Source organism: Ahaetulla prasina, chromosome 1 (genome assembly GCF_028640845.1).
Source record: "Ahaetulla prasina isolate Xishuangbanna chromosome 1, ASM2864084v1, whole genome shotgun sequence".
Taxonomy (NCBI): domain Eukaryota; kingdom Metazoa; phylum Chordata; class Lepidosauria; order Squamata; family Colubridae; genus Ahaetulla; species Ahaetulla prasina.
The window spans coordinates 63,072,997-63,097,591 of record NC_080539.1 but is presented as its reverse complement, the minus strand read 5'-3'; the positions used below and the strand labels follow the sequence as shown (position 1 = coordinate 63,097,591).

General features: G+C 37.7%; 1 protein-coding gene across 5 annotated transcripts in view; it reads left to right on the top strand.

Moving 5' to 3' along the window:
* The window catches only part of ENAH (ENAH actin regulator), a 90,371-nt gene that overhangs the window by 36,168 nt on the left and 29,608 nt on the right, over positions 1–24,595 (top strand). For all 5 annotated transcript variants that reach the window (XM_058165514.1, XM_058165515.1, XM_058165517.1 and 2 more), the window contains 3 exons: positions 6,562–6,727; positions 20,624–20,801; positions 22,932–23,016. In XM_058165514.1, coding sequence (XP_058021497.1) covers positions 6,562–6,727; positions 20,624–20,801; positions 22,932–23,016 — 429 coding nt within the window. The remainder of the gene's footprint in view (positions 1–6,561; positions 6,728–20,623; positions 20,802–22,931; positions 23,017–24,595) is intronic.

Below are 24,595 nucleotides of genomic sequence, written 5' to 3'. Positions count from 1 at the left end.
TAGTTTGGCGCACTGACCACAGAAATATATTGTGATGGGGAAGTCACCATGTGTTAAGAATTGCTCTCTTGCGTGTCTGGAAGAAATATTTTTATAAATTAAATTATAAGGTTCCCATGTGGGCAAGTCTTAGACATACAATAGAAAACATAAATTTAGAACAGACTCAGGAAATGACTACATATAAAGATCTTTTGTATACTGAAAGCGGTAGTTTGCAATTAAAATCTTTGCACGTATTAAAAGAAGAAGGGACAAATTATACTTGGTTCCAATACGGGCAATTACATGCTAGATGGAAGGAAGATCAGAAAATTGGTATAGTCCAAAATGAGGAAATTTTGGTAAAGCAAATTAGAAATTAATCTCAGGAGCATATAAAGAGATTGTATAATGTGTTACTTGAAATAGACTCTGAAAGGGATTTGGTAAAGGACTGAATGATAAAGTGGGCACAAAATTTTCAGGAGCCAATATTATTGGAAACTTGGGAAAAAAATTGGGTTAGAAATGTTAAATTTACACAGGCACAGAATTTAAGGGAAATTTTTTATAAAATGTTTTACAGATGGCATTTAGATCCTAAGAAATTATCATGTATGTATCCAAATATGCAAGCAAAATGTTGGAGATGTAATTGTGATGATGCTACATATTTTCATATTTGGTGGACTTGCAAAAATATTAAGGCTTTTTGGATAAGAATTTGGTGGATTCTACAAAATGTTTTGAAAAAGAAAATAAAGTTCCTGCTGCAAGTTTTTTTGCTGGGAATTATCACGGACTGTACAGTAATTGAGACTAAGTTGATTTTAAATTTAATAACAGCGGCAAGATTACTAATAGGACAGTATTGGAAGAAAAAAGAAGTACCTACAATAGGAGAATGGATATTGAAAGTTGCCAATTTGGCTGAGATGGCAAAAATCTCAGCCTTTTTGAAAGACAATACGCATGAAAGATATTTAAATGAATGGAAAAAATGGATTGACTATTCAAAACAGATATCAGACTAAGAGTTATCAGACTGCCTTTGAATGATTAGGATGTATTATTTTTGATTGTTTTGGGGAAGGTTAGGAATTGATGAGAATTGTAGGAGTATAATTGAGTTAGGAGGGAAATTTTTTTAGCATATGTTTGTTTTATTTTTAACTATACCTTGTGTTTGTTCTGGGAAGTCGGGGGGGGGAGGGGGGTTTGTGAAGGGAGGGGGGGGAAAGGGAAAAAAAGCTTTGTAAAACTTTTTCAATAAAAAAAAGGACAGGTAAAATCATACTGCCCAATGGTGCTGCATTGAACTGATGGTTTATTGTTAATTTTGTTTTAATGTAAATAGTTAAATTATTTAAAGATATTAGTTCGGCACTCTGACCACAGAAATGTATTGTAATGGGGAAGTGGACTTTTAAAGACCACAAAATATATGAGCCTTCCTAAAGGAAGACATTCAAGGTATTTTGAGAAAAACCTATCATGAAAGCCCATCTCAAAAGTCAGTAATGATTATAGAGGAGCTTAAGGAATGGTAAGAATTACACATAGGAAAACTGTCTGAAATAACTATTTTCAGAGATACCTAGCATCAAATTATTATGGGCATTAAAGATATTTGCCAGAAATTATACAGGTGATCTTGAATAACTACAATTATGGCCATAAATTGGAACTGGAACTTGTGTTGCTAAGCAGTGCAGTTGTTAAGTGAGTCGTGCTTGAGTTTATGACCTTTTTTGCCATGGTGATTAAGTGAATCCAGTGTTTCTCATTGACTTTGGTTGTTGGAAAATCATAAAGACAATCACTTAACTTACGATGCTGCAACTATCACAGATAATTTATACCATCCATAATGTGATCATATGGCCATGTGGATGCCTCGATGGTCACATGTGCGAGAACCAGTCGTAATTCACTTTTTTCAGTGCTTCTCACTTTGAGAGGTCATAAATCAAGGTCTACCTAGTTTTTAATCCAAATACATCACATCCCCGGTGATGTTTTAAGTAGGTAAGTAGTATGATATCTTTACCAAGGAAAACTTCGGCTGCCCTCTCTCCGCATACAGGGATCCATTTTCAGGTGGCCATGCTATACCCTTGTGGAGTATGAAGGAAGGCCTTTTGGAAGGCCTTCTTGTGCTTTTGCAGAAAAGGTAAAGTTTGTTTCCTGAGAAGAGAACATCAACCTATTTGGTGTCTCAGTTTAACCACCAAGAAATAATTTGTCTCACTTTCACAATTCCGAGAAAAAAGAAACTCCAGTTTGGTCAACTCCGATCTGACTTTTAGCATCTTTGAATGAAATTTATTTGGCCTAAATTTTACAATTCATTTTAAGCAGCTGAGCATTCTTACTTAGAAGTCTGAATTGAAAATCCTTTTTATATAGTATTTTTAATTCTACTTTGGTAAATCAAACACCAGAACCTTTTGTAAGAAAAGATGAAGCTGCCTGGGAATTGGGTACAGTTCATTTCATTGCATTATCCAAGCACTGGATCCCTCCTTGGTTCTTCCTGATATGGAGATAACTAAATATAGATATGCAAATTTTCTTGTAAACAAGTTATGAAGTAGAATTTTAATATAGGAAAACATTATAATGCTTTACTATACACAATTTATTCAATTACTATAAGTTCCAGAAAAGCTAATTTAATAAACATTAGAGCATTATGTATTATGGACCAGTATATAATGATGAGTAATGGGTATATTGTTGGAAGACCTGGTTGGGGACAGAACATCCTGGACAAGATTTAGATGATTGTTGAAAGTTGACACCAAGCATTGGGCACACCATCAGATATACTGAATACTATCAGTATTAATAATAATCATGTTTGGTGCTACATATGTATTAAATAATAATAATACATATGTATTAAATAATAATTTTACATTCTTAAAACAACAATAATACTGTGTGTGTGTGTGTGTGTGTGTGTGTGTGTGTGTTTTCTGAGGTTTTCGCGGGTGTTTGTATGTAGGTCTTTGGTTATTCGGGTAGTCTCCCGCGTAAAATTGGAAGTGTCTTGGCGACGTTTCGACGAAGTCTCATTCATCATCTTCAGGCTGGTGTTTACTGCTTCGTGCTTCTAGGAGAAAAGAAAATTTCCTCCTAGAAGCACGAAGCAGTAAACACCAGCCTGAAGATGACGAATGAGACTTCGTCGAAACGTCGCCAAGACACTTCCAATTTTACGCGGGAGACTACCCGAATAACCAAAGACCTACATATACATATACATATACTTACATACATACATACATACATATATATGTTTCATATATATTTGTTGATAATGGATGTTTTGGAGAAATTTGTTAGATGCCAGCTATCTAAAATTGTACATTTCCAAAGTAGAATCCATATCTCAATTGCATAAATTTTAAAGAGCAGGTAGAAAGCTGGTTATATAAATTTATGATTATTTTTAAATAAGATGTGTAATAAGATATGTAAATGACTGGGTTTCATTGCCTTTAAGGATGGCATGACCTAACTTTTTAAAAAAGGCTTTCTACATTGGACATTTTTATTGATCTGGAAGTCAAAACAGTTAGAGCCAAAAAAAGCTAAGCAAATAACAGGTGGGAAACTATGTGTCAAATACCATAAGCTAGTTTGTCTCATTCACAACAGATGTCCTTGAAGTTTCTTTGAGGCTGAACTAAGTAGACATTGTTTCTAATGTTTCTGGTTCATATTTTATTATGCTTCAAAGTCATAGTAGTAAACGATTCTTGTAGAAGAATAGAACTTGAATGGGTACTTTATATTAAAACTACAGAGGGATATGATATAATTTCTTGGCTTAGTACAGTGTTATTAATTTTCTAGTTTGATTCAACATTTTCCTTATCCTATCTTAAATTCACAAAAATCTGTTTCTGGAGTTATATTTTAGCTAGTTAGAATATGTACCTTTTGGCAGAAAAAACGTAGCGTCCAATCTCCGTGGCAGAAATGGATTTGTGATGGATTGTAATGCAGACAGAGCAGAAACTGGAGTTCTAGCATTTGTTTGCAAGAAGCCTGCAAGCCCCTAATAGAGGATACATTTGTTGCGAACATAGGAGAGAAGAAAGCAAATGGCGTTTTGTGGAATGCAAGCAAATGGCGATTTGTGTATTGGAAATGAAAGTTAAGGAAATGCTTATTAACAGCCAGTGTGGAACCAGGAGATATACAAGAAGATATGAACTATATGTAATGAGAATTTTATGATTTATATTCTTTTTCTTTTTTGGGACTATAGTGATTTAGAAGAAAAGTCTTTTGAATCTTTTCTTTTTAATCCCTTTTTGTTCCCTGTTACTGGGTAGGTTATATATTTTAAAAATGGCTCTTAAGCAAATAGTACCAAAAGCCACTAAAAACTTTGAAATTTCTTCAGTTCAGATACGAAAATTAAAAGAAGATATTAAAGAGGAATTAAGGAATTTTTTACAGGAGTTTTTGGAGATTCATTTTTCAGAAATAGATAAAAAAATTGATGAAATAGAGAAAGAGATGTCGGATTTTAAGGAAGTGGTGGAAGAGCAGAAGAGAGAAATGAAAATGGTAAAGGATGCAATTTTGCAAATATTAAGGTCTTGTATTCAGATGGAGGATAGTTTGGAAGAACTTAATAAAGTTAATTTAGAGCTGCAAAGGAAAATAGAGGAAATTCAAAAGAATCAAAATGACTGGAACTTAGATAATAAGATAGAAGATATACAGGCTAAGGTAGATAGGACAGATGAAGAAAGAATAATATTACAATATAGATTAATGGAATATGCTGTAAGGGTGAGGGGGTTGAAGGAAGGTAGGAAGGAAAATTTAAAAGAGATTTTTACGCAAGCTTTTGCTCAGATAAAGGGTGTGGAGCCAGAAGACTTTGAGATTAATATTGAAAGAATTTATCGTGTTAACTCTTGGTGGGCAAGACAAAATAGATTACCGAGGGATGTGGTTATTTATTTTATAACTAAAAAGGTTATGTATGAAATCTTGCAAGCCTTTTATAAAAATAAATTTCAAATATTGGGACAAGATATAAAAATGATGAAGGAAATTCCTTCTAAAATGTTAAGAAAGAGAAGAGAATTTGCTTTTTTAGTGGATGAGTTTAAGAAACATCAGGTATATTTTAGATGGGAAGTTCCAATGGGTTTGTCAGTGAATTTTAGAGGTAGAAAGTATTTTCTTAATTCAGTTACGAAAGCAAGACATTTCTATATTAATGTTTTAAAGAGTGGGAATCCTTTGTTGTTAGATGCTAAGTTAAATGGTTTGGAAATGATGGAAAATGTAATAGGAGAGGGGAGGAATGTTTAAGATATGAATATGATGATTATGGTTAATTTTTGAAATTGATTTGTTTAGGATACAAATTATAGGATTTTTGTTATTTGCTATTTGGATGGTATAAACCTATGGGATGATATTATTTAATTGTGAAGGATGGAAAGTAAAATTTATGAATTTAGATAATGTGGATGTAATGATTTTAATTGTTTACTGTTATATTGTGGATGTAGCTTAAATGATTATTTGTTTTAATTGATACGTTTATAGATAGTAAAAGTTATGAAGTTAAGTTGGAAATATTTTATTTGAGAGATTTTATTCGTAATAATATTTGATTGATGGAGTAATCTTGGAAGATTAGACAGTAAACGTTAAGACAATTGAAGAAATATATAAGTGATGAAAATTTGAGTTCGAGAAGATGGATTGTAATTTAAGAAATGGACTTATGAAATTTGAAGAAATATACAAGTGGAGAAAATTTGAGAAGATGGACTAATCTTAAAAATGGACTGTAAGAAGAAATAATATATGAAGGGAAGATTGTATTTGTATTGTTCTTTTTCTTTTTTCTTTCTTTCTTATCTCTTTATTTTTATTGTAAGGAGATTTAAAGTTTTAGAGAGGGATGGGAGTTTATGTATATTTTGTATATTTTAGCTTGTCATTGTTGGTTATAATACCTGGTATTTGCTCTGGGAAGTCGGGGGGGTGGGGGGAAGAGGGGAGGAGGGGGAAGGGGGGGGAGAGGGGTGGAAAATGATACATGGATTGGTTATTAATGTACAGTAATGATTGAAGATATGAAATTATAATTTGAAATGAAATTGGGGCTGCTCGACTGCCATTTCAGAAGGAAAGGGAGAGAGGAGTAGAAGGAGGAAAGAAAGTAGGAAGGAAAGAGGTGAGAAGGAGGAGGGGAATAAGAAGGTTAGAAAGGGTGGAAGAAGGGAAGAGTGGAGAAGGAGGAGAGGAAGTAGTAAAGTGAAGGAGATGAAGGAAGGGGAAAGTAGTAGAAAGTAGAAGGAGGTATGAAGAAAGGAAGTGGCAATCGAGCAGGCCCGAATCAGTAATAAATAAAAATTAATGATTAATGATGGATAATAGATTGTACATAAATATGATGTTGGAAAATGGAAATAAAAAACTTTTTTGATAAAAAAAATAAAGTCTTTGTCATAGGATGCTATTTTCATGAAAAACATTTCAGATTTGTGCTTATACACTTTTCTACCCATTTATTTTTCTTTGCCTTAATAGTGAGCAGAGCATCTGCCAAGCACGAGCTGCTGTAATGGTCTATGATGATGCCAATAAGAAATGGGTACCAGCTGGTGGATCTACTGGGTTTAGCAGAGTTCATATATATCATCATACAGGCAACAATACATTCAGAGTAGTTGGCAGGAAGATTCAGGATCATCAGGTGAGTTATTTAATAACATTTTTTTACAAATAATAAACATTGTCTTTTTAGTTGATTAAAACCAATGCAAGGATAAAACTGATGAAAGGGAAGTTTACTGTATTTTTCAGACATACTTAAAGGTTTTCTAAATATTATTAACTACAAAACTAATTAAAGTTTGTTATTTTGGTCTTTCTCGGAAAGCAGATAATATTATCTGAAGTAAGTGTTAGTGGCTGGCTGAGTGTTGGAAAAATAAAAATATAAGGAATATTGTAGGCTTGTTGGGACCACTATTCACCAACTGATTTATCCAATATATTTTTTGGTCTCTATCTTCTGCTTAGAAATATTCCTTTTGATAAAAAATCAAATGGTTTTGTTTAAAGACTTTTTCATCATCATCCCATTAATAAAATAATTTTGATAACTTGTTTATGCTCCCAGTAAGTTGTATTACTGTACTTACTGAAAATATTCCTGCCTCCATAAGTAAGACAGTATGTGCTTCCAGAATTAAAATGCTACTGGGGTACAATTTTAGTTTTGTATTTATTTCAAGGGGAATCAGAGAGACTGAAAATTAATATAATAGTTTATATAATTATATTTGCTATTTTAGATTAATAATTGAGAACCATCTATTTTTTAATAATGTCACATTTGCTATCAAGGCTCCTAACTACGTGTTTCTAAACAGTATCTTTGTGATTTATATGCTTGTGATTCCTATAGAGCGGGGATGTCAAACTCAATTTCATTGAGGGCCGCTTCAGGATTTATTTATTATTTATTTATTATATTTTTATTTATTTATTTAATCGTATTTTTATACCGCCCTATCTCCCAAGGGACTCAGGGCGGTTTATAGCTAGATAAAAAACATACATATAAATACAAAATAAAACATCACTTAAAAAACTTATTAAATAAGGCCGAATATTTAAAAATAGCAATAAAAGTAATAAAACCCCATTAAAACCAAATTCAAAATTTAAAATTCTAGTCCAGTCCTGCGCAAATAAATAGATGTGTCTTAAGCTCGCGGCGAAAGGTTCGAAGGTCAGGAAGTTGGCGAAGTCCTGGGGGAAGTTCGTTCCAGAGGGTGGGAGCCCCCACAGAAAAGGCCCTTCCCCTGGGTGTCGCCAGTCGGCACTGCCTGGCCGACGGCACCCTGAGAAGTCCTTCCCTGTGAGAGCGCATGGGTCGGTGAGAGGCAGGCAGCAGACGGTCCCGTAAGTAACTCGGCCCTATGCCATGGAGCGCTTTGAAGATAGTTACCAAAACCTTGAAGCGCACCCGGAAGGCCACAGGTAGCCAGTGCAGTCTGCGCAGGAGGGGTGTCACATGGGAGCCACGAGGGGCTCCCTCTATCACCCGCGCAGCCGCATTCTGGACCAACTGGAGCCTCCGGGTGCTCCTCAAGGGGAGCCCCATGTAGAGAGCATTGCAGTAATCCAGACGAGATGTCACGAGAGCGTGAGTGACCGTGCATAGGGCATCCCGGTCTAGAAAGGGGCGCAACTGGCGGACCAGGCGCACCTGGTAAAAAGCTCTCCTGGAGACAGCCGCCAAATGATCTTCAAAGGACAGCCGTCCATCCAGGAGAACGCCCAAGTTGCACACCCTCTCCATTGGAGCCAATGACTCGCCCCCAACAGTCAGCCGCGGCTGCAGCTGACTGTACTGGGACGCCGGCATCCATAGCCACTCTGTCTTGGAGGGATTGAGCTTGAGCCTGTTTCTCCCCCTCCAGACCCGTACGGCTTCCAGACACCGGGACAGCACTTCGACAGCTTCGTTGGGGTGGCCCGGTGTGGAGAAGTACAGCTGAGTGTCATCAGCGTACAGCTGGTACCTCACACCGAAACCACTGATGATCTCGCCCAGCGGCTTCATATAGATGTTGAACAGGAAGGGGGAGAGAATTGTGGAGGATTGTGAGAATCGAGAGGATTGTGTTTGACCTCAGAGGGCTGGGATGGCCAGCTTGACGTCACTTGTGTTAGGAGCACCTGTGGCGGCCCAAGCTCTCTGCCAGTGAAACTGAGCTCCTGAGCTCTGTTTTTGCTGGCAGAGGCACTGCAGGCTGGTCCTTCGCTGTTTCCAGGGCAGCCCTGTGGGCCAGTTCTAAGCACCCCATGGGCCGTATCTGGCCTGCGGGCCTTAAGTTTGACACTTCTGCTGTAGAGGGTCTAAACAAGGGCCTGAAGGCCTGTACATGTAACATACAGTTAATTGTTCTGGGCTCTGTACAATAGGACAAGGAAGGGAGTTCAATTTTGAGACACTCTGTTCACTGTTTTCTCAGGTATACCAGTTTCCCCCATTGCACACCACTTCACCTCATAGATCTGGCTTTGTTTCTTACCATAACTCAATCTAGATGGGTCTTGATAAAAAAGAATACATGTACTCATGCCCAGGAATTGTCTCTAGTCATAATTATGTATATACTATCTATGCACCCGATATAGAAGAGTTGTAAGCCTCAGTTTAAAGCTTCAGATTATTTTTCTGATTTTGATATTCCCTCCTATTATCAGTTTATGGACAGCCTGGATTTTTTTTCCAAATTAAAAAAAAATGTGGGCTGTTGGCTTCTGCTGTTCATTTTGTAGAGTTGTCATTCTGACTTTCGGGGTTAACCCCAACCCAAATCACCCTGTCATTTCTAAGGCATCTCCAAAGTTACATTAGTCTTGTTGGAAATGTTTTCTTTATGTCTGTCAAGCTTTTCCCTGGAAGTTGGATTCAAAACAATTCTGCCTAAACTTATAGACGGTTCTATTTTTTGTTTGAAACTCAGTTGTCTAGGCAAGCAATTGGGCCTATACAGATCTCTTTAGATACACATTGTATCTCTTTAAGCCCAGAAACCTCCTGGAATCTAAAACTCATAGTAATATCTTTAGCTCAAAAAAAGAAAAAACCTGATTATCAATATAAAGCTTTACTCAAATATAAAGATATTACAATAGCAATAACTCAGTTGTACCAAGGCTTTCTAAAGCTGGGATCTTAAACCGATTAAGAAATCGCATTAAAACTCCTCTGCCTTCAATTTTCCTAACAAATATATGTTCACTTGCAAATAAGATGGATGAAATACTCCTCTTAAAAAAATACTATTCTGATTTTCGCAATTCAGCAGTCCTATGCTTCTCTGAAACCTGGTTAAATGAATCAATTGAAGACAGCAGCCTGAACATTCCAGGGTTTCAGATTGAACGATCAGACAGGATTACAGAAACATCTGGTAAAAAGAAAGAAGGAGGCTTATGTCTATATATTAACAACAACTGGTGTCAAAATTTCAAAGTAATTTACAAATTCTGTGACAACAATTTAGAGACTTTAATTATCAACTGCAGACCATACTATTCGCCTCGTGAATTTTCCTCATTTATTTTAATTACTGTTTATGTCCCATCACAAGCCTGTGTAAACAAGGCATTACGAACTCTAGCTGACCAAATCATGGAAGCTGAAGCCAAATACCCTGATTCACTGGCCATTGTTTTGGGAGATCTAAACAAGGCAAACTTAAGGAAAGAGCTACCAAAATACTTGCAGCATGTCAATTGTCCCACCAGAGACAAGAATACTCTAGACCAGGGGTGGGCAACTGTGGCCCTTTTGCAACCTGTGGACTTCAACTCCCAGAATTCCTGAGGCAGCCAAGCTGGCTCAGGAATTCTCCTGCTCTAGACCATTGATACACAACACTAAAAGATGTTTTACCACGTGCAGCTGTAGGACACTCTGATCATTGCATGATTCACCTTATACCTGCTTACAGGCAAAGACTTAAAACCACAAAACCAACAATTAAATCAGTGAAGATCTGGACGGAGGAGTCAAAATTAAAGCTATAGGCATGCTTTGACTGCACTGATTGGAATATTTTTGAAGATACCTCTGCAGACCTGGATGAACTCACAGATACTGTAACATCATATGTCAGCTTCTGTGAAGACCTATGTGTACCTACAAGGAACTTGCGAATATACAGTAACAACAAACCTTGGTTCACACCTAAACTTAAGCAGCTACGACATTCCAAAGAGGAAGCCTACAGAAAAGGTGATAAAATGCTGTACAATCAGGCCAGAAATGCACTAACAAGGGAGATCAGAGCAGCAAAAAGAAGCTACTCTGAAAAGCTAAAGAATCAGTTTTCAGCAAATGAACCAGCAAACATGTGGAAAACTCTTAAAAATATCACCGGCTATGGCAAACCTCCTTCCCAGGCTGAAGGTAATCAACAACTGGCAGATGACCTGAATGAGTTTTACTGCAGGTTTGAAAGGAAACTACAGCCACCTATCTCCACAACCCCCATCTCAGACACACCAACAACAGCCAAGCCTCCTACAACTGACCCCATTTCATTGGGTTCACAACCCCTAGTGATCACAGAAAAGGAAGTGCAGGACCTATTTCACAGACAAAAGCCAGGAAAAGCTCCAGGCCCAGACAAGATAACTCCTTCTTGCTTAAAAGTCTGTGCTGACCAATTGGCTCCCATCTTCACCCATATTTTCAATAAATCACTAGAGATGTGCTATGTTCCTTCTTGCTTCAAACGCTCTACCATCATCCCAGTGCCGAAGAAGCCCACCATCAAGGAACTGAATGACTACAGACCAGTTGCTTTAACATCTGTAGTCATGAAAACCTTTGAAAGGCTAGTGCTTTCCTACTTGAAAACCATCACGGATCCGCTGTTAGACCCCTTGCAATTTGCATACCGAGCAAATAGTTCAACAGATGATGCTGTTAATATGGCTCTGCACTACAAAGACCTATGCAAGGGTCCTCTTTGTAGACTTTAGTTCAGCATTCAATACCATCATTCCAGACACTCTTCTAACTAAGCTAAACCAACTACAGGTACCAGAACAGACTTGTAAGTGGATCACAAGCTTCCTAACAAACAAGAAGCAGCAGGTGAAGCTAAGCAAGATCACATCAAATACCTGTACAATTAGCACAGGGGCCCACCAAGGCTGTGTTCTCTCCCCACTTCTCTTCTCTCTGTATATCAATGACTGCATCTCCAATGATCCATCTGTTAAGCTACTGAAGTTCGCAGATGACACAACAGTGATTGGGCTCATTCGAGACAATGACGAATTCGCATATAGACGAGAGGTCGAACGACTAGCCTTGTGGTGCAACAGAAACAATCTGGAACTGAACACACTCAAAACCGTAGAAATGGTGGTAGACTTTAGGAGAAACCCTTCCATACTTCCACCTCTCACAATACTAGACAACACAGTATCAACAGTAGAAACCTTTAAATTTCTAGGTTCTATCATATCGCAAGATCTAAAATGGACAGTTAACATCAAAAAAGGACAACAAAGAATGTTCTTTCTGCGCCAACTCAGTAAGCTCAAACTGCCCAAGGAGCTGCTGATTCAGTTCTACAGAGAAATTATTGAGTCTGTCATTTGCACTTCTATAACTGTCTGGTTCAGTTCTGCAACCCAACAAGAAAGACACAGACTTCAGAGGATAATTAGAATTGCAGAAAAAATAATTGCTACCAACCTGCCTTCCATTGAGGACCTGTATACTGCACAAATCAAGAAGAAGGCCGTGAAAATATTTACAGATCCCTCATATCCAGGACATAAACTGTTTCAACTCCTACCCTCAAAACAACGCTATAGAGCACTGCACACCAGAACAACTAGACACAAGAACAGTTTTTTCCCCGAAGGCCATCACTCTGCTAAACAAATAATTCCCTCAACACTGTCAGACTATTTACTGAATCTGCACTACTATTAATCTTCTCATAGTTCCCATCACCAATCTCTTTCCACTTATGACTGTATGACTATAACTTGTTGCTGGCAATCCTTATGATTTATATTGATATATTGACCATCAATTGTGTTGTAAATGTTGTACCTTGATGAACGTATCTTTTCTTTTATGTACACTGAGAGCATATGCACCAAGACAAATTCCTTGTGTGTCCAATCACACTTGGCCAGTAAAAATTCTATTCTATTCTATTCTATTCTATTCTATTCTATTCTATTCTATTCTATTCTATTCTATTCTATTCTATTCTATTCTAAAGAGTGAAAAATTACCTGATATACTAATCTTATCAAGTCTTATTATGTTAAGGAATATAGCATGATTCAGTATTTAGAAAAATGTAGATGTTTTAATACTATGATAATAACATTAATTGGAAGTTACATTGAGAAAACTTTCCCAACAAATTTTTGAACATTTTTAAAAAAAAAAACAACTTATTACACAAAAACGTGGAGGAGTTTGAGCCAATTTCTCTTGAAGAAGTGGATAGAGTCCTCATGGCTGTGAGTTGGGCTACCTGTATTCTGGTCTTATATCCCCCCTAGTTGGTCAGTGCCTCCTGGAAGGTGATATGCACTTGGATCCAAGTGGTGGTTAATGCAGACGTGCCACTTGCTTTGAAGGAAATGGTGATGTGGATGGGCCAACTGCTTTGAAGGAAGTGATGATGTGCCCGCTTCTCAAGAGGCCATCCATGGACCCAATGGTTTTAGACAACTTTTGTCCAGTTTCCAACCTTCCCTTTTTAGGAAAAGTTGTTGAGAGGCTGTTGGAACTTATTTACAGATAGCCCTGGATAAAGCAAATTATCTGAACCTTTTCCAGGATGGATTCAGGCTGAGGGTACAGTGAGGTAGCAATAGTTGCATTTTCAGATGGAGGTTTTAAGATGGGGGTAGTGTAACTGTAACTGTCCTGGATTTCTCAACTGTTTTCAGTTCCATAAACCATAGTATCCTTCTGAGCTGGCTTCAGGGACTGGAAGGGGGAGATGCTGTTTTGTGGCAGTTCTCCTTTCACCAGAACCAGTTTCATTCAGTGTTAGGACAAGGAGAGTCTGAGCTCTAGGCCCTGCAGTGTAGGATGTCTGAAGCTTGGGCTTCTTTCCTCTCCTCTTCAGCTTCTACATAAAAGAGGTGAGATCACCTGCCAGTATGCAAGGTGTATGCCTCTGATGTGGCAACTGATGGCGATCATGGTACTGAACAAGTGCCTGGAGGTTAGGAGGATCTGGCTGGGAGGAACAAGCTTTGATTTAACCCTGGCAAGACGGAGTGGCTTTTTGGCCTGTTGGGGTCTGATGATATCCCATCTTTTACTCTGAATGGGCGCTCCATGGATAATGCTTGTGTGCAGATTACAGGTTCTCCTAGACTCACAGATACTGCTTGATGAGCAAGTGGCAGTTGTAGCTAGAGGATTTTTAGCCCAAATTTGCCTTACTAACCAATTGTGCCCTTTCCTGGATTGGGAAGTCTTGCTAACAGTCAGTTGTGTTGGTCACTTCCTATTGGATTCCAGCAATGTGCTGTACATGGGGCTGTTCATTAAGACCACTTGGAAGTTACAACTGGTCCAGAATGCAGTTATGCATTCAGTGTTGGATGCCCTTTGGTTTGTCCATATTCTATCCCTGTTGTGTGCTTGCTCCCAGTTTCTTTCCAGGTGCAATTCCAGGTGTTCATTATCACCTTAAAAGTGATTTGTGGCATGCAACCAGGCTATCTGAGGTTATCTGTCTATCCCACCAGAGTGGAGAGGGTAGGCATGCTCTAGGTCCCTTCCCTTAAACATTGCCACTTGTGGGTTGTTGGAAGTGTGCCCAGACCCTACCCTTTAGAACATCCTGCCTCTTAAGACCTGACAAGACCCCGCCCTTTTAACATTTCCAGAGACCACTTAAGACCTGGTTGTTCTGGGACAGGGTAAAGTCAAAGTTGGATGAGAATGTTGCAGATTGCATCAGGGAAGTATGGTTGTGGTACCATTTTTTTCTGTTTTTGGTTTTATTATAATGTCTTTGCTTTTATGATTGCATATATTGTTTTTTATTTATTTTAAGCCACTCAAAGTTTGGCTTTAAGATGAGCAGTTATACAAATGTTTAAAATAAATATTTGACTTTTATAATATAAAACGTTAGGTATTAACTTTTCTTGGCTATACCAATACCCACAAAAACTATACTTCTGCATAAGAATAGAAGTTCACGCAGATGTTTCAGTTCACAAAAAAATGGGATTTTTCAAGACATTGTTAAAGTGAAAAAAAATAATTGCATTTGTTTTATCAGATTAATTTTTTAAAAAATGTGCTGTCAAATTGGAATTTGATTTTTTTGAATGACATAGATCTTTTTCAGAGTGATCTGCCTTAACCTTGTTTTTCACATCTTCCAAAAGTACACTCATCCACTTTACTGCTATTTCTTCTCTTGTCTTTCCTTCTACATGCCCAGCATTTTAGGTTCTCAAGACAGCTGGGTCTTTGCATAGTATGCAATAATAATATTTAATAATAATAATTTGCAGACCCCCAATAATAATAATAATTTGCAGACTCAGATTATCCTACTTTGGAGACATTATACAAAGATCAAGGTCTCTGGAGAAGGTTCTAATTCTGGGAAAGATGGAAGGAAAGAGAAGAGGACATCTAGGAATAAGGTGGTGATGAGTGCATCATCGGCAAATCTGAAGGACCAAGTTAGGAACAGTTTGCCATTGAGAAACTTTATCTATATGGTTGCTAACTCTGACACACACACACACACACACACCCTGCCAAATGGCATATAGTCAAATGATTTAAGTCTGGTTACTTCTATTTTGAGTTAAATAATTAGTTTGTTTTGCTGTCCTTTGTGTAGATCTCTCTCAACACCAAAGTTCAAAAGCATTAATAATCTTTCTATCCTACTCCTTCAAAGTTCACTTTTTGTTTCCATAGAGTGGCACACTGGCACACAGAGAAAACCATTATTGATATGATCCTAGTCTTTGTAGGAATAGGCCCAAAACAAAGACACATATGCCTATATGGTCCCCCCAGTTGAATACCGATAAGAATATTGCAGCAATAATAATTTCCTCTCTTGTGAAGCAGGTCCACAATTTATAGACTTCTACAAATCTGTTTGCAACCAATTTGACCAGTCAGCTATCTATTGTATATTAAAAAACGTAGTTAACAGGTAAACTAATAGCAAAGTCAAACTTCAAACTCTCTGTTAACAATCTATTATTGTATTTAACTTGTAGAGGGTCTACAGTGGCTTCTTATCTACCACAAAACACAATCCTTATCTCTGATCCATCCAGTAGCAAATCTCCTCGTTTGCTTCTTAATAATAAAAATTTCCCTTAAAATTTTGTTTGGTATCTTTTCCAGCAATTGCTTCTCATTACCCATCCCCCAGATTTCTTTATTATAAGTACCTCCACAGCATTTGTTGTTCAGAAAATCTTCCTATAAATAAAAACACAGCATCTCTTGTCAATTGGTTTTTGATTAAATATAATAAATCCACTCTCCAAACTCCATCTATCTTAAGAAAGTCTAGAGCATCACTAATCAGTTCTGTCATCTCTGAATTTTTTGTATGCAAAAGATCTTCAAAGATCTGTAATCTTTCAGCCTTCTCTACGAAGCCTGCAGTTCTCAAACCAGCCTCCTTTTCCTTCACAACTCCCAACAAACAGATTAGGTTCCAGTCCATTTGATTGTGAATTTAGTTCAGCTGCTGTTATTTGTATCTGGGTGTTGTTCTGTGGTTGATTTAAAGCCTTCGTTAGTTTATCAAATTTTTATCTAAGTTTTCAATTAGCGCTTGTAAGTTTAAAAACATTTTTTCAGAGGCTTACCAAAGGACTTTATCTCTTTTGTAGCCATTGTAAATATATTATGTGTAGTATTCAAAATTTTTGATTTATTGTTGTTTACATTTTAATATAGTCCAAAACTCTTTGGAAGTTGAGCTTTCATGACAAAAGCATAAACTGTTTCGTTCTCAAGGACAAAAGAAGTAAATGTACCATAACAGAATTACCACAGAGAAAAATGGAAATAAAATTTCCCACAATAAGCAGTAGTTAGAAAAATAGGAAATTTCCCATCAGAAGTCAAAAAAGAGACCAGAGTTTTTAAAAACTAGTAAAATACAAAATAGTATTTTATAGTAAAAATGCAGTATAAATATAAATTAAAGTGGGTAACTTTTACTACCAAGGAATGGGACCTCTTGCAATCGACTTCCTTACAGCAAAAGTGAAAATAATTTAAAACTCTGAAATAAACAGTAAAAAAAAAAAAAAAGTTTACGTTAAAATCCAGCAAGTGGTTGTAGGATAAGTCAGCATTCAACTAATCAATTAACAGTTAAAGATATAAATAAAAAAGCAAAGAAAACTTTAAAATGTGTAGCTTAATCATTCTATTTCCCGCACTTTTCTGCAGGAGCAATTAGCTCCCTCACCACAAGCTTGGTCACCAGAGGGCGCTGGTGAGCTATCCCCAGCACCAGCCTTGTTGGAGAGCAGGGAACATATTAGAAGCAATGATCCCTTTGACTGCCAAATAGCAGAAGTGTCATGTAAACCCAATCACTTCAGGGTTCATGCCCCAGAGGTCTCCCAGGGCACCTCAGAGACTGCATCAAGGGCCACGGTGGATCAGTTGTCTAATTTGCTCGAGAATGTTCAACTCCTGATTTCACAGGCAATTACTAAGGGCATTGCAACGGGCATACAAAGGCAACATTCTGATTCACTGGCCTCAGACTCAATCTCATATCCACAGCGGGCTTCACCTTCAACTAGCCTGACTGAACCCCCGCATCACTCGCCTTCTCACTCTAGAGACAGTGCTGACTTCTTTCTGGGGGAGGAGACCCAGAAAGACTCTGATTTTTCTGTTGATGAAGGGGTATCCCCTGAAACCCCAGCCTTCCCTCCAGGGTGGTTCAAATCCTTATTACACAAGGCAAGGGCCACAGCCTGCCTAACGGAGGATAAACCAACCGCTGAATCGCAGGTGCTTCCTCAGGGCCACAGTCATGGTGTATTTTCTGAGCTGGTGGTGGAACAACAATTTATTCCGGCTCCCAAACTCTTTATGGACGTAGTCCAAAAACAATGGGTCAGCTCAGCGTCTATTCCCACCCCTAGTGGGAATAACAGGAAATACTACGGCATGGCACCGAATTTTGATCAGATATTACAGGTCCCATCAGTGGCACAGCCCTATTGTAGCCCTCTTGTCCCCTATACCATATCTGACAGGGGACATATCTGAAGGTCTGAAGCCTGAAAAAAAAAATTGAATTATCATTCAAAAAAACTCACCAGGCGGCTGCCTGGGCAATTCAAGCTGCTACCGCGGCATCCTTTTTCAATCATACCTCCCTCCTGTGGCTCCAACAAATGCAGTCAAGTCTGGCTCCCAGTGACGCACGATTACATCAAGACCTCAATAAAATTATTGCAGCCACTCAGTTCTCAGCTGACACGATGTTAAATGCTGCCAAATATGCCTCTAGAGCCCTGGCTTCTACAGTAACCTCCAAGAGGCTGCTGTGGCTATGCCAGTGGCAGGCTGATTTAAGAGCAAAATGGAGGCTGGCAGCAGCCCCCTACGCAGGGGGTATGATGTTTGGTGAATCTTGGGATCTGCTCCTTATTGAGAACAGGGAGAAAAGGAAGGTCCTACCTTCCTTAGCAAGGAGGGCGGACAGGCAATCCCTTGAGGAGATTTGCAGGATGGCTACCTGGACTACTCCTTCGCCTTTCATCAGGCAATATAAGTTGGATGTCTTCGCATCCGGGAAGGCTTTCTTTGGCAGGAGAGTCTTACAGCATTTGGCCTTGGGGGCTCCAGGCCCAACGGCTACCCGCCGTTAGGATAGACAGGCTTTGATATGTCCCATTCTTGGACTATTCCGCAGCTACACTGCGGAATACTCCAGCCCCACCCTTGTACTTGTAGGGCCCGGAGCTGGACTTTCTCTAATTTCTGGAAGAGCTTCTCTTTCAGCTGTCACATTGTCGAAAACTGGGCCTGAGAGAGAGAGGCAGGGAGGCATGGCCAAGAAACTATGACTCAGTCTCTAGGCCAGTGGTTCTCAACCTTTATAGTGCTGCGACCCCTTTAATACAATTCCCCACGATATGGCGACCCTAACCATAAAATTATTTTCATTTTGAATTTATCGCGCCTGAAGCCGTATTGGCTAGCGATCTGAACTGCTTGCGATTGCCTTGAGGACAGAGGCATTGAAGCGGAGACTCCTCCCCTATTAAGTTTATTGCGCCTGAAGCCAGATTAGGCTAGCGATTGGGAGTGATTGCAGCTGGCTTGAGAGGGAGACATCAGAGCAAAGATTTCTCTCTTTTTTAATTCATCGCGCCTGAAGCCGAATTCGGCTAGCAATTTGAAGAGCCTGCAGCTGGCTTGTGGACTCAACCATTGGAGCGCGATTCTTCGATTCACAAGTATACTTCCTATATTTTCAATGGTCTTAGGCGACCACTGGCAAATCGTCATTCGACCCCCAACGGGGTCCCGACCCACAGGTTGAGAACCGCTGCTCTAGGCGATCTGACTGTAGCAACCCATTCCTGGACTATTCCTTGGCCACTGAGAAAAGGTGTTCCAGTAGGACCAATGCCCCTTTCATACCTTTGCTGACTTGGACCCATGTTTTGCCATATTCCAGCTTGACTGTTGCTTCCTGACCTGACTGTAGGTCTTGCATTATGTGATTTCCATTTTTCCCAGGGACATTGCACAACTTGACATGGTTAACCAAATCAGAGGTATTTCTATAATACATGAAATATAAATATTGACTTATTTTTTTATATTCTGTAGCTTTCTAATTTATTCAATATGTATCAGCTATAATGTGTCTTATTCTTTGCCTTTTCTAAAGCCTAAACTGGTATGAAAAGACTGGGAAGAAGAGATTTAAAACTTTTAAGGAGACCCCAATTTAATGAACAACAACAATAATAATATATAGTTTCATGTTTAATGAATAAAGTATAATAATAATAACAATAACAATAACAATAACAATAATAATAATAATAATAATAATAATAATAATAATAATAATAATAGAAGAAGAAGATAGGGAATACCTATTGCAAATTTTATTTGGATTTGTGGCTGACTAATCCAGTTGATCTGTGTAATGGGCACAGTTAACATTTCTTTTACTAAACTCCATCTGAATGCCTTACCCATTTCTTCAAGAGATGAGAGTTCTGAAGTTGTGCAGGCCATGTATCCTTCCGGTACTCCAGAAGACACTTTTTTAGACAATGTTTTTATCATTATTTTTATGCATATGTAAAAGTTGTTTAATGTTGCATCTCTATGTGACACAATCATAAAGAAAAACAATTAGATTGTTTATTTATTATTTTTAGTGCTGTCCATTTCTTGATATAACCTGTCAATCTCCAGATAATTCTTTTCTGACCTACTGTGGAAGGGAAATGGATGTGGGAAATGAAAGCTGTACTTACAAGCAGGCAGACCCAGAGCATACATGTACATATAATAACCTGAAAAATCACAGTTAACACATATACAGCCTACTTTTGACACAAACGGTTACATATAAGCATTTTTATACATTACTTTGGAATGTAACTCAGCTTTTTGTATGCTAAAGTATGCTTTTATGTGTTGTTAGTCTTCCATGCTTCTAGAAATCAGATATAAATGGCCTGGGACTATCATTTCAGGTGGTTTCACCATGAATAAATCTAAAGAAAATATATGCTTAGGATCCTTTCAACATCTTATGCAGAGCCAGACTTTTTCTATTATCTTCAGCATATGGACTTTGTCTTTTATGATTTATCTCATCCTGTTTGTAATTATAGTTCAGTATTCATGTTTAGCAATTATTTTGGAAGATTGTATACTAAGTATCATCATGTTGTTTTAGAGTTTAGAACCATAAAACTAAATCCATTTAATTGTTTTGGAACAAGAAGGTAAAATTGTTTGCATCATAATAAACCCAATTAGGGCATAACTTTTCCATTGCTTGTTTAGGTGGTAATCAATTGTGCCATTCCAAAAGGATTAAAATACAATCAAGCAACACAGACTTTCCATCAGTGGCGGGATGCTAGACAAGTATATGGTCTCAACTTTGGCAGCAAAGAAGATGCCAATGTCTTTGCAAGTGCCATGATGCATGCCTTAGAAGTGTTAAATTCACAAGACTCCGGTAAGCTTGCTATTTCTATATCATTTCTATATTAATTTCTGTTTGTGTATCCCATATCTGTATTATAAACTGTTTAACTTCCTGATGGTGATGTAAACAGTTTGTGATTTATACCTGAAAGTATATATTTTCAAAATAAGTTGTTTCCTGTATTTTATGTACCATGTTCTATATGCAATTCCATAAGGAAAATAATAAACCCAACAATTTCACCATTACTACTTTCTCCTTTTTACGCTTTCCTTATTGGAGACAATTATAGTTAGAAAAATGTAATTACGTATGCAGATATGGCCCACCTAGATTCCACAAATATTAAAGATCAATTTGACTTGGTGTTATAAAGAACATTAAAAATGTACATTAGTTCTGCTTCAGAAACCAGTAAATAGGATAATTCATTCTGGGTAGCTTTATTTCTTTCCTGCATCCCATCAAAACCTTTGATGTATTACTTATCAGCAAATTCAGATTGATTTAATCAGTACTCATGAGAGCCGGTTTCTGTTTCTTGAAGCTCCAGCACATTCTTATCTAAGAGGAAGAAACTATGTCTCAAAAGACATATTAAGAGCATCTACATAAATTTTTAATTGCTTCAAATCGTGAGAAAGCAGTTTTAAAATTACAAGCACATCCAAACTAGATGGGTTCTCTGGGGTCTCTGTATCTTTAGAGAAATCTAGAGTTAAAATAGCTTTTTGAAGTTCCTTGGAGACTTGGACTTAGGTACAGATTCAGCTTGCTTTAGTTGCAGCTACAGCTTCTTATTGTTTTCTTTCTTAGTTAGTTAGTTAGCGAAGCAGGAGTAGAGTTTTTTTTTGTTGGGATGATTTTGGATCATTATCTCCTTCTTAAAGAACTGTGAATTAAGAAGAAGATACTAAAAATATTACACATTAGCCAAACATTTTGAAATTAACAGAAAACTTCAATATTGGGAGGGGCAGTCACCATAGTGAACCACTATAATTTTTAGCATCTTATATCACTGATTGCAGCAGCTGCAGCTGCTGATAGTTTGAAGTTCAGTAATGTTTGGAGGTGTGTGTCTCAAATTGCCCTAACATGTCGACTGAAGTCCATATGAACTGGAGCATAGGGTAGCCTTCAATTTTAAAATCATCAAAATCCTACAAGTCTAGTGGATAGGTAAGGAGATGTCTCCATTTTTTGGAGAAAAATAGACAGTTTTATTCAACATTCCAAATATTTTAATTTGTAAGTTTATTACTGTCTTGTGAAATAAAGAACACTTTGTTGAAAAATATTTGGCCCTTGAAAGCTTTCATGGTATTTAAAAAGAGGCTTATGTGGTATAAATCATTGTTTAAAATAGCATTAAAGTGTTTTTTCCCCTTTCATGGCTGTCTGTTAAAATATAGAAACTCTGCATTCAGTGATATATTGACCAATGTTCTGAATTCATTATAATCCTTTAGGATCAGGTTAGTTATTGCAGTGAAGGTATCTAAACTATTTTTTATGCTATTAGCTTTAGGAAGTTCTGAATAACTAGCATCTCTGGAGGCAATTTTTGTTTAGTTTCCGTCTTGACTATGGCATGGTCGCGACATGCATTATGATTTGTTTATTTTAAACCAATTACATGAAATATGTTATTCAATTTTCTGTATCATCCAATTAGATTCTTAACAATGGTCAACAAATTTGACCATTTGATGTATATAACTTAAATGCAAAATCTGTGCGTGTCTGTAAGATTGGCTTACTGTGGTATTTTTCCTTGAATGAAACTTGGAGCATGGAGTTCATTCTTCAATAAAGGGGAGGGGTGCAGGCTTTTATCCGGTTTTGTGATACTAATAAAAGTAACATATCCTTACCTGCCTTTAGAAATTGTTACTGATTCTTCTGGCAATCATAACTCCTTCTCCTCTCTATTAGCATTTTATTTAGGTGAACACTTGACTTCAAACTTTGCTTGCCCAAAGATAAAAGACAGTTTTATAGTGATACTAAATTTGATGAGCTGAATATGGTTTTATTTAAAATTATCAGAAATAACACATTAGTAGAAGGTCAAAACTTGATGGAACTTTTTTTTTGCAAAAAATGGACTATCTTTACAAATGATATTGCAATAAAATATAACTTAATTTTCCTCAGGTCCAACGTTGCCTCGACAAAATGCACAAATTCCCCCACAAGTGCAAAATGGCCCAGCACAAGAAGATTTGGAAAGCCAGAGAAGGTTAGTTCAGTTTTTAAAAGGATACTACTATTATAATAATTATGGTGATAGTTAAATGTTTTACTGAAATTTAATGATTTTTGTTGTTCTCCAGAAACTTTGTCATGGCCTTCTCTGATTGGACATGTAATGGTCATTTATAAAGAAAGTAAATTAATAATAAAGCAAAAGTTTTCTAAAAATAAATCTCTTCACAAGTATTTTTAGATAAAAATTGTATGAAATTCTGTGTGAAATTCAGTGAATCTGCATTGGTGTTACAGCCCCAGTGTGACAGTGGTAACGATCCTTTGTCTTCTGCCAAATCTTGAAGTTCCATCTGGAAAAGAGGTGGCAGATAATTTTCTCAATGTCTTTTCTTTGTAATATGTCCAAATAATTTGTTGCAGCTTTTTTTTTTGGGGAATTTAGTGAGAGCAGCAGGATATTCACAATAGTTGCCCTTCTCTCTAATGATCAATACAATAATGACATCACTTCATTCTGGGCTGGTAATATATCAAGCTGTTATCCATCTTAAAGTAATAGACATTTTGAATCACTAGAATTAAAGAACGACAAAGGAGAAGTGCAACTACAGACTTGAGAGAAATGTTGATACCACAGTTAAAGTATATATAATTTTTTATCTTCCTCTTTTTCTTCTCCCGTCTACCCAGAAACTGTTTTTACTGAGTATATGCAGTGAAATTAATCTTTTAATTAAAAAGTTGTAGTGCTTACTGAAACAAAATTAAACTACTAATTCTTATGATTTAGACACTAGTTTTTTTACTTACTTTATTTGTATGCTACCCATTATTGAAGATTCTAGGCAGTTAGCAATCAAATAATAAACCCATTCATAATATAAAAAAACTAAAATAATAAATAGAAAACATAGTCCTGCATCCATCACATTTCCATTACTCACAACATATCATCTTCTACCATTATCTAGGGCAGGGGTTGGCAACCTTAAACACTCAAAGAGCCACTAGGACCTGTTTCCTACAGGAAAAAAACACTCTGGGAGCAACAAAACCTGGGTGGGCATGGCCAACTTGATGTCACTCACTCCCACCCAGTCACATGACCACGTAGCCATGCCTACCCAGCCACAAAACTATTCTCTATGTCGCTCTCCCCTTCTCCCTATCTCTCCCCCTCTACGTCTCTCTCCCTCTGTAACTCTCTCTCTTCCCCCTCTGTGTATCACTCTGTATATGTCTCTCTATATCCCCCCTCTCTCTGTGTCTCTCTCTCCCCCTTCCCTTTGGGTTACTGTCCTCCCCCCCCACTTCTCTCGTAACTCCCTGGCCAGTTGTGGCTGAGCTGGAGCGTTCGCACGCACCAGGAGACTCCAGCCTGAAGTGGCAGGAAGCGAAGTCTGCCTTATGTTTAAATGTGCCGCAAAGGCACGTACAGGGCAGCTTCAATCTTGCACTCTCCGGTGACCCTCTTCCCCCTTCTTGTCTCAGAACGCCCGGGACAGCTGTGACTGAGCCAGGATATGTGCACGTGCAGGGAGACCCTCCTCAAGCAAGCGCCAAAGCTCAGGAAAGGCGCCCACGGGACGGGCAGCGGCTAGCTTGCAGAG